This window comes from Sebastes fasciatus, chromosome 17 (assembly GCF_043250625.1).
Source record: "Sebastes fasciatus isolate fSebFas1 chromosome 17, fSebFas1.pri, whole genome shotgun sequence".
Classification (NCBI taxonomy): domain Eukaryota; kingdom Metazoa; phylum Chordata; class Actinopteri; order Perciformes; family Sebastidae; genus Sebastes; species Sebastes fasciatus.
The window spans coordinates 27,937,560-27,950,771 of NC_133811.1; the positions used below are offsets into that span (position 1 = coordinate 27,937,560).

A 13,212-nucleotide genomic window follows, 5' to 3' on the forward strand; every position below is an offset into this window, starting at 1 on the left:
CCTTGTAAAGATATCCCGCCATAGTGTGCCACAACACAAATGACATTTTAACATGTCATTTAATGACATCTGAGCAATAGATTCCCTGAGGACGGCCTAGGTTGTGGTTGATAGCTTCAGAAGCAACAACTAATTTGCACCTTTGTGTTGATAAATGTTAGAAGTCATATCTGTCATATCTTTCAAAAGGGTGTTTTAATCATTTATCTTCCTGCGTGTGTTTTTGGCTGGACCACAGAGGGCCAGCCCTACAAACGTAAAAGTCTGTCACTGAGTGAGTGAGTGAGTGAGTGATGAAGTTACAGGATTGGTCGGCCAACTTTTGGAGTTTCCTCATTGGCCGTTGCTCTTTCAAAATGAAAAGGTGGAGAACAGTTCCGTGTTTACGTTTTCTAGGGAGCGTGTCAGCAGTTCAATGTATCATTACATAGTGCTGTTGTTGTGCATGTGCTATTGTTTATGTTCGTTTAAGTTACGTTATGTTGTGCTTTGTATTGTGTTACTGTGCATTCACACCAAGCGCAAAGCACATTTTCACCTTTCTTTCCTCCATTTCCGCCATCAACCAAGGAAGAAATAACCACTGTTGCTGCTTTGTTCATGTTGTGGAAGTCCCAGATATGTCAGAAAACCAATCGCTGTTGTGTCTGGGTTCATAATGCCACCCGGCGGCGAGCTGTGTTCACATACAGCGTCATTCAACTGACTATCTAGCAAGCCACACGTCGCTACTGCGGTATGAACCCAAAATAAACAGACTGTGCCTTGATTTGATTGCAATAAACAGATCAAAATGATGCCGAAATAGCGACATTATGATGTTGATTTGTAAAAACACAGAATTCCTGCTTTGTCGGGTCCGTCCGCAACACAACAAGCAAACAACTTTTAAAATGCTTGTTTTTCGAATGGAGTTCGGATTGATCACTGCCAGGATATGCTAACATTGTAGCTGCTCCATTAACACTCCATCTAGGAATAAATACGGCAGCAACAACGTCAGTGACGACAGCGGGAGAATCTCAACGCTGATAAACTTTCGCGACGTATGTACAGATGGCTCAATTTTGATACACATGCTTTAAAAAAAAACTGAAATACTTTTAACCTTGCATACTGTATGTCATGCTAATACCTTTTCACCTTGTATAAAATGTATAATATACTGAGTAGTAAATGTTATCATTTACTATAAGTGAATGTAATTTGCTTCATTATAAGTTGTCTTTCAATCAAATATTAAGATATAAGTGTGTAATAATTTATCCACAAATTCACATACTGACCATATACGGTCCAGCCATATACTCTGTTTTGACTGAGTCTTGTTTGAGTGAACTTGTAATTTCTGTAGCAACTTTTATTTTGAAACTCAGCCACTATAACGTGCCCCCGGAAGCTGTATTCTTTACTGAGGCTAACTTCCCACTATTTGATCAAGATGACGTCCAGCAGCAACATGTAACGTTTTGTTAGCAGAGTCTCTTTGTTGTCCAACAGTTCTGATCCATCAGAGCCTCTGTGTGTCTGGATCAACCTGTCTGAATGGACTTTGTGCTCTTCAGCTTTTATTCTGAAGGGTTGACCTCTGACTCATCTCCCGGTACAAAGCTACTGAAGTTAGCTTAGCATGCTAGCTGGTTAGCAACACAGCTGCTAGTCAGAGTGACCGTTTGATGGAGAGCAAACTGTGTTTCTGACGGAGTTTGATGGAGAGCAAGTTTCTGTCATTGTGGTAAAATGTGTAAAGTCCAAAAGCTGAGAGCGTTGGTGAAGCAGCGACTAACTGCGGCTGCTGAAGAGATATGTGGGCTGTTTGAAAGAACGATAGCAGAGTACGAGGAGGAACTCTCGATCAAAAGAGGAGAACGAGCGACAACAGAAACTACTGGACGCTGTTTTACACCCTCAGCTTCAGTTACACAGAGCAGGTTGGTTCTCTTTACTTCTTCTCTCTCTGTTCTCTCTCTGGTTCTACCAGAGCAGGTTGGTTCTCTTTACTTCTTCTCTCTCTGGTTACTGACATCAGACCAATATGGGTGAACTTTGAGGCGTCCTGTCTCCTCAATGGTTGATCATTCTGATTAATCAAACCACTTCATAAAGGTTAACATGCAAGAAGTATTTTCACAGTGTGGTATTGTACTTTTACTTCAGTAAATAATGTGAATACTTCTTCCACCACTGGTTACAAGTAAAAGTCCTGCATTGAAAAAGCATGCAAGTATAATCAGGAAAATGTACTTGAAGAATTAAAAGAAGAAAAATGTCCCCTCTCTATGTTGCTTGTGATGGTGTTGGTTCATAAAACATCTGATGTGGTGCACATTTAAACACAGGATCCAGGGAGCCGTTCCAACAATTTATTAAAGTCAAGGTGTGAAGTTGGATGGCAGTTGGTGGATGATTTTTTCTATTAAGAAAAGACATTAACAGATGATATTATAAATCTCATAAATATAATACAGATTACAATTAATAAGTCAATTCATTTTAACTTACATCTTTATGCATCCACAATCTGGAATTTGCCTTTTCTCCTTCACATATTAAACTCAGGTATCTAACATAACACAAAACAATCTGTTAACTTTCAAACAATATATATCTCATTTCAACCAAATAAATTATAAAGGCACAAAAGCCACATTAAACTCACATCACTCTCTTTGTTCTGCCTGGAATTGTTTGGAGGGAAAAGGGAGGGTTCAGGCTTGGAGGGCAGACTTATATAACCTACGGGGGAGTGGTTTAGTCAAGTGTGCATTCTATACCATGCCTGCAGGTGGGTTAGTGACTTGTGATTTAACAGACTGTTATACTGTTGTATATTATGATTATTGTTACTCATGCGTTAATGTAAAATATTTCAGATTAAGGTGTATTGTCATTTGCACAGGTACAGGACAGTACAGAGGCCTGTACTACGAAGCAGGATTTGGCGTTATCGAGGTAACTTCAGGGTTAACTCTGGGTTTTCGGTACTACGAAGCTGGTTTACTTCCTACCGGGTAGATCTCCATTGTAACTGATGCTGAACGGCTAACCTGCTCTGGAGCAGGTTCTGTTTCAGATAAGAGATCAACTCGTATGAAAGCACCGCCTACTGACCAATCAGAGCTCTGTGCGGTGATTATATGATCATATCAAACACATATGAAGAAGTTACAGTCATAATCCAGACTAAAAACAACACGGTTTAAACTGACAAATGCAAGAAGGACAGTTGGATTTATGTGTATTGCCATTTGCACAGGTACAGGACAGTACAGGTACACTGGAACTCTTATGTGTATCTCTCCTAGTCAGCTTTATATTAAAAATAGTAAAGGACGTTAGTTAAAAGAGTAGCATGAAAAGATACACACTTTAAGGTAGTTGAATACCAAAAACAGTCTGTTAGGTATGTGAGTGAAGTGTTAAGTATACACAGTGGCCCTGTTCAGACCTGGCATTGACATACGTCCTGAGTGATCCAAACTCAAGTGGGCAGACTTCAGTGCTCTACTGTATCCTGTCGGTACAACTGTATTTTATTGAAATACATATTATCTATAGGCTACATATCTACAGACTATCACGCAAAGTGCATTATTATCGTACTGTCAGTGATGTGTCTGTGTTTTTGTTCCGGGAGTTCTGCTGATAGAGACACCAGCTCAGAGCGGGTCTGTGCAGCCGGTGAGCGGTTCATGACCTGCTTTAAACATCACAGTGCTGGAGTCGTTCAGGCAGGACGCTGCCGACTCTTTAGCTACAAGGACGACGGTTGTTTGGAAGCAGGTGGGATCGTTCTCCTGTGAAGGTGATGTCAAATAACATGTGGCGTGTAAATCTGCTCTGAGGGCTGTTTGGTTCAAATCACCAGCTCCAAACGTCTGGTTGTTTTGTCATGTGACTACTGATGACCGCATTACTGCTGGCGCATTGTATCTTTACAGTTTGTGTCGGACTGTCAATCTGTTTAGACAGGTAACTATTTGTTCAACTGTTTCACAATAAAAATTCTGTAACATCTCTGTGTGTGTTTACTGTTTTTCCTGCAGACGTCCAGCAGCTGTTGGTGGTTAAAGAAGAGGTTCCCCCTGAGCAGCAGGAGGGGAGCTCCAGTTTAGTCCAGGAGGACCCAGAACCCCCACACATTAAAGAGGAACAGGAGGATCTCCGGATCAATCAGGAGGGAGAGCAGCTTCAAGGGCTGGAGGAGGCTGATATCAAGTTCCCATCCTCTCCTGTCCCCGTAAAGAGTGAAGAAGATGATGACGAGAAACCTCTGTCCTCAAATCTTTATGAAAGACAAACTGAACAGATGGAAACAGAAGCTGATGGTGAGGACTGTGAAGGACCAGAACCAGCCAGGAACTCAGATCCAAATGCACAATTACAACCAGATACTGAAGACAAGACTGGAGACTCTTCTGAACCTGAGACTGATGACAGTGATGACTGGAAGGACACCAGAGAACCTCAGTCAGTCCCTGTCAGTGATTCAAGATGTAGTACAGGAGATAAACCTTTCAGCTGCTCAGTTTGTAAGAAATCTTTTACACAGAATGAAACTTTACAGACGCACATGCGCATCCACACAGGAGAGAAACAATTCAGTTGCAGTGTTTGTAACAAAAGATATGCTAGTCATCGAAAGGGCAAAACACATAAATGTGTTGGTTGTCGGACTTCAAGGCTTCATCAAACTCAAACTGATGAAAACAGAGAGGCAGAGCCTCCAGCCAGCAGCTCAACTGACCAGATCGAAACAGAAACTGATGGAGAGGACTGTGGAGGACCAGAACCAGCCAGGAACTCAGATCCAGATACACATTTACAACCAAATACCGATGACAAGACTGGTGACTGTTCTGAGACTGAGACTGATGACAGTGAGGACTGGAAGGAGACCAGACCATGTAGTACTGGTGAGAAATCCTTTAGCTGCTCTGACTGTGGGAAAAGATTTGGCCACAGTGTTAATCTGAAGAGACATAAGATGCCACACAGGAGAGAAACCTTTCAGCTGCTCAGTTTGTACAAAATCTTTTGCACAGAGTGAAAATTTATAGACACATGCGCATCCATACAGGAGAGAAACGATTCAGTTGTACAGTTTGTAACAGAAGATTTGCCCGGCTTCTACAGGTCAAAACTTTTCTAATGCTAACTTAGCCTTAGCTTGTGGGGGAATGTATACTGCCATGATTGTTATTGATGTGAATTCCCTTGGTAGAAAGAACGGTCTGCATGTTACCATTAGGAGCTCCAAATCCGGGCAGCAATGTTTATCCACCATGTCCGCAGCTGTGCACCAACTTTGGTTTATATATACACACACACAATCCTCCTCCTCTGCTCTTCCAGGAGTCCCTTGTTCGGTCCGCTCTGTAAACAGAGCAGCTGGTTAGTTCGATAGCAGCGTCTGGGACGTTGTGTTTCAGCCAGGTCTCTGTGATGATTGTCACACAGTGAGGCATAGTTCTCTCTCGGATCTCATTGATCTTGTTGGTGAGAGACCTGGACCCGGCGAGGAACAGACTCTGAAGCGCTGGTCTGTACGGGTTAGCCTTCAGCCTAGCATGTAGCCCAGCTCACTCACACCGCTTCTGTTTTCTCTCCCTCCGCCGCCTGCTCCACTTCACTGGTGGGATAGTGAGTCTGACGTGCTCCGGGCTTAGTAGAATCTCCGGGGGGATGAAAGTTGTGTCCAATCTGAGAGCTGTGTGGTGTCATGAGAAATAGCTGGGATCTAGGGATGCTAATTTTTTTTTTTTTTTTTTTTAAACCAATAACCGACTCTTGTTCACAAAAGAATTCTGTAATGTCTCTGTGTGTGTTCACTGTCTTCCTGCAGACGTCCAGCAGCTGTTGGTGGTTAAAGAAAAGGTTCCCCCTGAGCAGCAGGAGTGGAGCTCCAGTCAGATACAGGAGGACCCAGAGCCCCCACACATTAAAGAGGATCAGGAGGAACTCTGGACCAGTCAGGAGGGAGAGCAGCTTCAATGGCTGGAGGAGGCTGATATCAAGTTCCCATTCTCTCCTGTCTCTGTGAAGAGTGAAGAAGATGATGAAGAGAAACCTCAGTCCTCACAGCTTCATGAAAGACAAACTGAAAAGATGGAAACAGAAGCTGATGGAGAGGACTGTGGAGGACCACAACCAGCCAGGAACTCAGATCCAGATACACATGTAAAACCAGATACTGATGACAAGACTGGAGACTGTTCTGAGCCTGAGCCTGAGCCTGAGCCTGAGACTGATGACAATGCTGATCGGAAGCAGACCAGACCATGTAGTACTGGTGAGAAACTCTTTAGCTGTTCTGAGTGTGGGAAAACATTTGGCAGAAATAGACATCTGAAGAGACACATGAGAGTCCACACAGCAGAGAAACCTTTCAGCTGCTCAGTTTGTACGAAATCTTTTACACGCAAAGGAGATTTACATAAACACATGCGCATCCACACAGGAGAGAAACCTTACAGGTGCTCAGTTTGTATGAAATCTTATGCGCAGAGAGGAGATTTACAGAGACACATGAGAATCCACACAGGAGAGAAACCTTTCAGCTGCTCAGTTTGTAAGAAATCTTTTACACACAAAGGACATTTACAGACACACATGCGCATCCACACAGGAGAAAAACCTTTCAGCTGCTCAGTTTGTAAGAAATGTTTTTCAAAGAGTGGAAATCTACAGACACACATGCGCATCCACACAGGAGAAAAACCTTTCAGCTGCTCAGTTTGTAAGAAATGTTTTTCAAAGAGTGGAAATCTACAGACACACATGCGCATCCACACAGGAGAGAAACGATTCAGTTGCAGTGTTTGTAACAAAAGATTTGCTACTCGACGACAGGTCAAAAGACATAAATGTGTTGGTGTCCTCACAGCTTCATCAAACTCAAACTGATGAGAACAGAGAGGCAGAGCTTCTAATCAGCAGCTCAATTGAACAGATTGAGACAGAAGCTGATGGAGAGGACTGTGGAGGACCAGAACCAGCCAGGAACTCAGATCCAGATACAAATTTACAACCAGACACTGATGACAAGACTGGAGACTCTTCTAAACCTGAGACTGATGACAGTGACAACAGTGATTTAAATACTCAAAAACCACAAGAATGAGATTGTCAATATTAGCCTGCTGTCAATCTGATATGGGGCTCTGTTTCTCTCCACATGGCACCCCAAAATATATAGGGTTTTTGGGAATATGTTGTGATTATGTATGTATGTACACGTGTTTGTATGGATATCTACAGTATGTATGTGTATATGTATATATTTGTGTATATATATATTTGTGTGTATATGCAGGTATGTATGTATATATGTATATATTTAAGTTACTTATTTATTTTATTTTTTCCCATTATTTAGACATTGTGCGCAGCTAAATAAGTAAAGTAAAGTAATGAGTAAAAAGTGTTTCCCGAACTGAAGGACTTAATAAAGGGAACACAAGAACTGAAAAAGTTGCCTCATTCATTCCATTTTTTTTTTCTCAAGTCCTTGTAAAGATATAGTTTGCCACAACACAAATGACATTTTAACACATCATTTAATGACATCTGAGCACTAGATTCCCTGAGGACGGCCCAGGTTGTGGTTGAACGCTTCAGAAGCAACAACTAATTTTCACCTTGTGTTGATAAATGTTTTGAATCTTTTCTTTCCAAGTTCAAGAATTAATCTTCAAGCTGTCATATCTTTCAAAAGGGTGTTTTAATCATTTATCTTCCTGCGTCTTTTTTTTTCTGAGTAATCTTAAAATTCTTTAACAACTTTTATTTTGAAACTCCGCAACTAATCTGCCCCGGAAGCTGTATTCTTTACTGAGGCTAACTTCACACTATTTGATCAAGATGGCGTCCAGCAGCAACATGTAACGTTTTGTTAGCAGAGTCTCTTTGTTGTCCAACAGTTCTGATCCATCAGAGCCTCTGTGTGTCTGGATCAACCTGTCTGAATGGACTTTGTGCTCTTCAGCTTTTATTCTGAAGGTCTGACCTCTGACTCATCTCCCGGTAGCCTACAAAGCTACTGAAGTTAGCTTAGCATGCTAGCTGGTTAGCAACACAGCTGCTAGTCAGAGTGACCGTTTGATGGAGAGCAAACTGTGTTTCTGACGGAGTTTGATGGAGAGCAAACTGTGTTTCTGACGGAGTCTGATGGAGAGCAAGTTTCTGTCATTGTGGTAAAATGTGTAAAGTCCAAATGCTGAGAGCGTTGGTGAAGCAGCGACTAACTGCGGCTGCTGAAGAGATATGTGGGCTGTTTGAAAGAACGATAGCAGAGTACGAGGAGGAACTCTCTCGATCAAAAGAGGAGAACGAGCGACAACAGAAACTACTGGACGCTGTTTTACACCCTCAGCTTCAGTTACACAGAGCAGGTTGGTTCTCTTTACTTCTTCTCTCTCTGTTCTCTCTCTGGTTCTACCAGAGCAGGTTGGTTCTCTTTACTTCTCTCTCTGGTTACTGACATCAGACCAATATGGGTGAACTTTGAGGCTTCGTGTCTCCTGAATGGATTCTAACTCTCATAAAGGTTAACATGTAGTCTAATGCTACAATGGAGAACATTACTTTTATTTATCAGAAATGTTTCTGTTACAAAACTCCACTTATTTTGTTTAAGAATTTATCCTTCAGTTTAGATAGACATGACTATTCTACCAGACATGCTACTAAAGGAAAGTATTGAAAGCAAGGGTAAATGCAATCAAACAAATGGTACCGAGCTATGCATGAATGGAATTTACTACCCAGACAAATTGTACAAGAAAACAGTCAAATTGAATTAAACATTTTAGGAAAACAGCATCTTTTACTTAAAGATGGTGAAAAAAATATAGACACCAGTTTGGCTATGTTTTAAACAAATTGTGTGTATATAATATACTGTGAGTTGGATTATGTTGACTGGTCTGGTGGATGTGGGTCAGTCTGAGTCAGTGGACCGGGAATTCTGGAGTGAAAAGGGTTATTGTTTCATGTAGGCTACTTGCTTCCTGTAGGATGTATGATTTGCAATAACTGTGGGACAATGGAGTTTAACAGACTGCTTCCATATTTTTCTGCTTATCTGATTGCCAGGAGCTTGTCTTGTCTGAGTCTGTGTTCCAGTCTTGTGTTTGTTCTGTAATGTTATGTTATGCTGTGTGTGTGTGTGTGTGTGTGTGTGTGTTTGTCTTGTCCTGTTTATTCTTGCACTGTTACATTGTAAGTGTGTTTGTGGACCCCAAGAAGAATAGCTGCTGCAATGCAGTAGCTAATGGGGATTTTAATTAGTGTCTCTGAATACTTCATAATAATGGTAGGTAGTGCCAGAGGGCCGGAGTCATTCAGGCAGGACACTGCAGACTTTTTAACTACAGGGACGACGGTTGTTTGGAAGCAGGTGGGATCGTTCTCCTGTGAAGGTGATGTCAAATAACATGTGTTATATAAATCTGTTCTGAGGGCTGTTTGGTTCAAATCACCAGCTCCAACCATCCAGTTGTTTTGACATGTGACTACTGATGACCTCATTACTGCTGGTGCATTGTATCTTTACAGTTTGTGTCGGTCTGTCAATCTGTTTGGTAACTGTGCAAAGGGAGTGTAAGACGAGTAATGGCGGGGGGAAAAAACTATGTACAGACGACTATTTGTTCAACTGTAAAAGCAGAACTACATTATTGTGATGTTGCTGAGTGAACACTGTGAAGCTGTTTGATGTTCGGTGATCACTAGAAGTTCAATAAGGAGTTTTTGAGCTGTGATGATGTGAATGAACATTTCTCTGTAACGTCTCTATTTGTGTTCACTGTTTTCCTGCAGATGTCCAGCAGCTGTTGGTGGTTAAAGAGGTTCCCTCTGAGCAGCAGGAGTGGAGCTCCAGTCTGGTCCAGGAGGACCCAGAGCCCCCACACATTAAAGAGGAACAGGAGGAACTCTGGACCAGTCAGGAGGGAGAGCAGCTCCAAGGGCTGGAGGACTCTGATATTGAGTTCCCATTCACTCCTGTCTCTGTGAAGAGTGAAGAAGATGATGAAGAGAAACCTCAGTCCTCACAGCTTCATCAAAGTCAAACTCAACAGATGGAAACAGAAGCTGATGGAGAGGACTCTGGAGGACCAGAACCAGCCAGGAACTCAGATTCAGATGCACATTTACAACCAGATACTGTTGACAAGACTGGAGACTCTTCTGAACCTGAGGCTGAAAACAGTGATGACTGGAAGGAGACCAGAGAACCTCAGTCACGTTTAAACTCTTTGAAAAATGATGAAGTTACATTCAGTGATTTCAGATGTAGTGCTGGAGAGAAACCATTTAGCTGCTGTGAGTTTGCGAAAACATTTGGCAACAGTGGAAATCTGAAGATACACGAGAGAACTCATACAGGAGAGAAACCTTTCAGCTGCTCAGTTTGTAAGAAATCTTTTACACAGCTTGGAAGTTTACAGAAACACATGAGAGTCTCTGTGTGTGTTAACTGTTTTCCTGCAGACGTCCAGCAGCTGTTGGTGGTTAAAGAAGAGGTTCTCCCTGAGCAGCAGGAGTGGAGCTCCAGTCTGGACCAGGAGGACCCACAGCCCACACACATTAAAGAGGAACAGGAGGAACTCTGGACCAGTCAGGAGGGAGAGCAGCTTCAAGGGCTAGAGGAGGCTGATATCAAGTTCCCATTCTCTCCTGTCCCTGTGAAGAGTGAAGAAGATGATGAAGAGGAACCTCAGTCCTCACAGTTTTATGAAAGACAAATTGAACAGATGGAAACAGAAGCTGATGGAGATGACTGTGGGGGACCAAAACCAGCGAGGAACTCAGATCCAGATGCACATTTACAACCAGATACTTATGACAAGACTGGAGACTTTTCTGAACCTGAGACTGAAAACAGTGATGACTGGAAGGAGACCAGAGAACCTCAGTCAGGTTTAAACTCTTTGAAACCATTTAGCTGCTCTGAGTGTGGGAAAACATTTGGCAGCAGTGGAAATCTGAAGAGACACATAAGAACTCATACAGGAGAAAAACCTTTCAGCTGCTCAGTTTGTAAGAAATCTTTTACACAGCTTGGAGGTTTACAGAAACACACAAAAAGCCACACAGGAGAGAAACCTTTCAGCTGCTCAGTGTGTGGTAAAGGTTTCATTGAAAATGGACATCTGAATAGACACATGAGATCACACACAGGAGAGAAACCTTTCAGCTGCTCATTGTGTGGTAAAGATTTCATTGATAGTGGAGATCTGAAGGTACACATGAGAACTCATACAGGAGAGAAACCTTTCAGCTGCTCGGTCTGTAAGAAGTCTTTTACACATAGTGGAAGTTTTCGGAAACATGTGAGAAATCACACAGGAGAGAAACCTTTCAACTGCTCAGTGTGTGGTAAATGTTTCATTGACAATGGACATCTGAATAGACACATGAGAAGACACACAGGAGAGAAACCTTTCGGCTGCTCAGTGTGTGGTAAAGATTTCACTGAAAGTATAGATCTGAAGGTACACATGAGAACTCATACAGGAGAGAAACCTTTCAACTGCTCAGTTTGTAATAAATCTTTTGCACAGAGTGGAAGGTTAAATAAACACATGGTAACTCACACAGGAGAGAAACCTTTCAGCTGCTCGGTCTGTAAGAACTCTTTTGCACAAAAAGGATATTTACAGACACACATGAGAATCCACACAGGAGAGAAACCTTTCAGTTGCCCATTTTGTGATAAAAGATTTCTGCGCAAGGACCATATGAAGTTACACATGAGAACTCATACAGGAGAGACTCCCCTTTAGTTTTGTTTTTTGGCAAATGTTTTATACAAAATGTAAATCTGACATGTCACTTGGACACATCACACAAGGGAGAAACCATTTAGTTCCACAGTTTGTTGTAAAACATTTATAGAAAAAGCAACTATGAGACACCACAGGGCAGTCCACACAGGGAAAAAATATTCAGTTGCAGTGACTGTAACTAAAGATTTGCCTGTCGTCATCAGGTTAAAAGACATAAATGTGTTGGTCATCAATCCTCACAGATTCATGAAACTCAAACTGATGAGACAGAGCTTCCAGTCAGAGGCAGAGCCTCCAGTCAGCACCGCAATTGAACAGATTGAAACAGAAGCTGATGGAGAGGACTGTGGAGGACCAGAACCAGCCACGAACTCAGATCCAGTTACACATTTACAACCAGATACTGATGACAAGACTGGAGACTCTTCTCAACCTGAGACTGATGACAGTGACAACAGGGATTTTTAGAAAGAGAGCAGTGGACATCTGTCAGGTTTAAATACTCAAAAATCACAAGAATGTCAATAAGAAGTCATTCTTCTTCCTCTGCTGTGAGCAAACAGCATTTAGAGTTGGGCATGGTTTCAGTTTTAGACTTCTCACAGGCTGTATGTAAAGGGCTCCGTTTGATATTAATAGTTTCATCCATGCAGTTGGCTCAGATTAAACTTGAAAATGAAGGAGGGAGACTTCTGGTCTGATATTTGTTATGAAGGTTTATGGTTTTCTTTTACTTTCCTCTTTTGTCTCAGTCTCACTGTGAGGAGAAACTTTTATAGCTTGACATGAGAAGAATCTCCTAAACAACTTTAAATTGGGTCATTCACAGTGTTTCCTGCTTTATTAAACTGCTTTTATTGTCTGTATGCATGTGAAATGATAATTGAGTGATACACTTGACTTATTTGCTGTAGTTTGTTATCTGGAGATAAGTTGATGTTTTGATGGATTGATCTGATTTTATATGATAGTGTGATATACTTTTAATAGACTTTACATATTTTGATCTGTTTGGAGAATATTTACAACATAGAAAAGTGAATATCCTCCCATACACTGTCCCTTTTCTGTTTTCATATATATACTGTATATATTCATGAATGTTTATTGAAATGTGGTGAGGTACAAGGAGCCCTCTATGTACAGATCTCCACAGATAGCAACGGTCTTTTACAGCATTAAACTGTCTAATAAAAGATTCAGACAAACCAATTTGGCGGCAACAGAAACCAATGAAATATATCTTCCATTTGAAACTTACGGGAAAGGGAAACAAACTACTTTCATCTTTTGAATTTGGACAGCTATGAAAATGTAATAACATATTTGTCTTTCTTCAAACTGAGTTGGTTGAATGAATAAAAAGTGTTTCCCGAACTGAAGGACTTAATAAAGGCAACACAAGAACCGAAAGAGCTGC

General features: G+C 41.6%; 2 protein-coding genes and 1 pseudogene across 2 annotated transcripts in view; all 3 read left to right on the plus strand.

The window, feature by feature from the left end:
• LOC141753835 (uncharacterized) overlaps window positions 1-13,205 on the plus strand; it is a 39,763-nt gene extending 26,558 nt beyond the window's left edge. The window contains exons 2-3 of the mRNA XM_074612430.1: window positions 8,088-8,393; window positions 10,495-13,205. Coding sequence (XP_074468531.1) covers window positions 8,201-8,393; window positions 10,495-11,789 — 1,488 coding nt within the window. The 5' untranslated portion in view covers window positions 8,088-8,200 and the 3' untranslated portion in view covers window positions 11,790-13,205. The remainder of the gene's footprint in view (window positions 1-8,087; window positions 8,394-10,494) is intronic.
• The window catches only part of LOC141753821 (uncharacterized), a 443,535-nt gene that overhangs the window by 70,916 nt on the left and 359,407 nt on the right, over window positions 1-13,212 (plus strand). The window lies entirely within an intron of this gene.
• On the plus strand, window positions 1,616-6,906 carry LOC141754896 (uncharacterized; annotated as a pseudogene).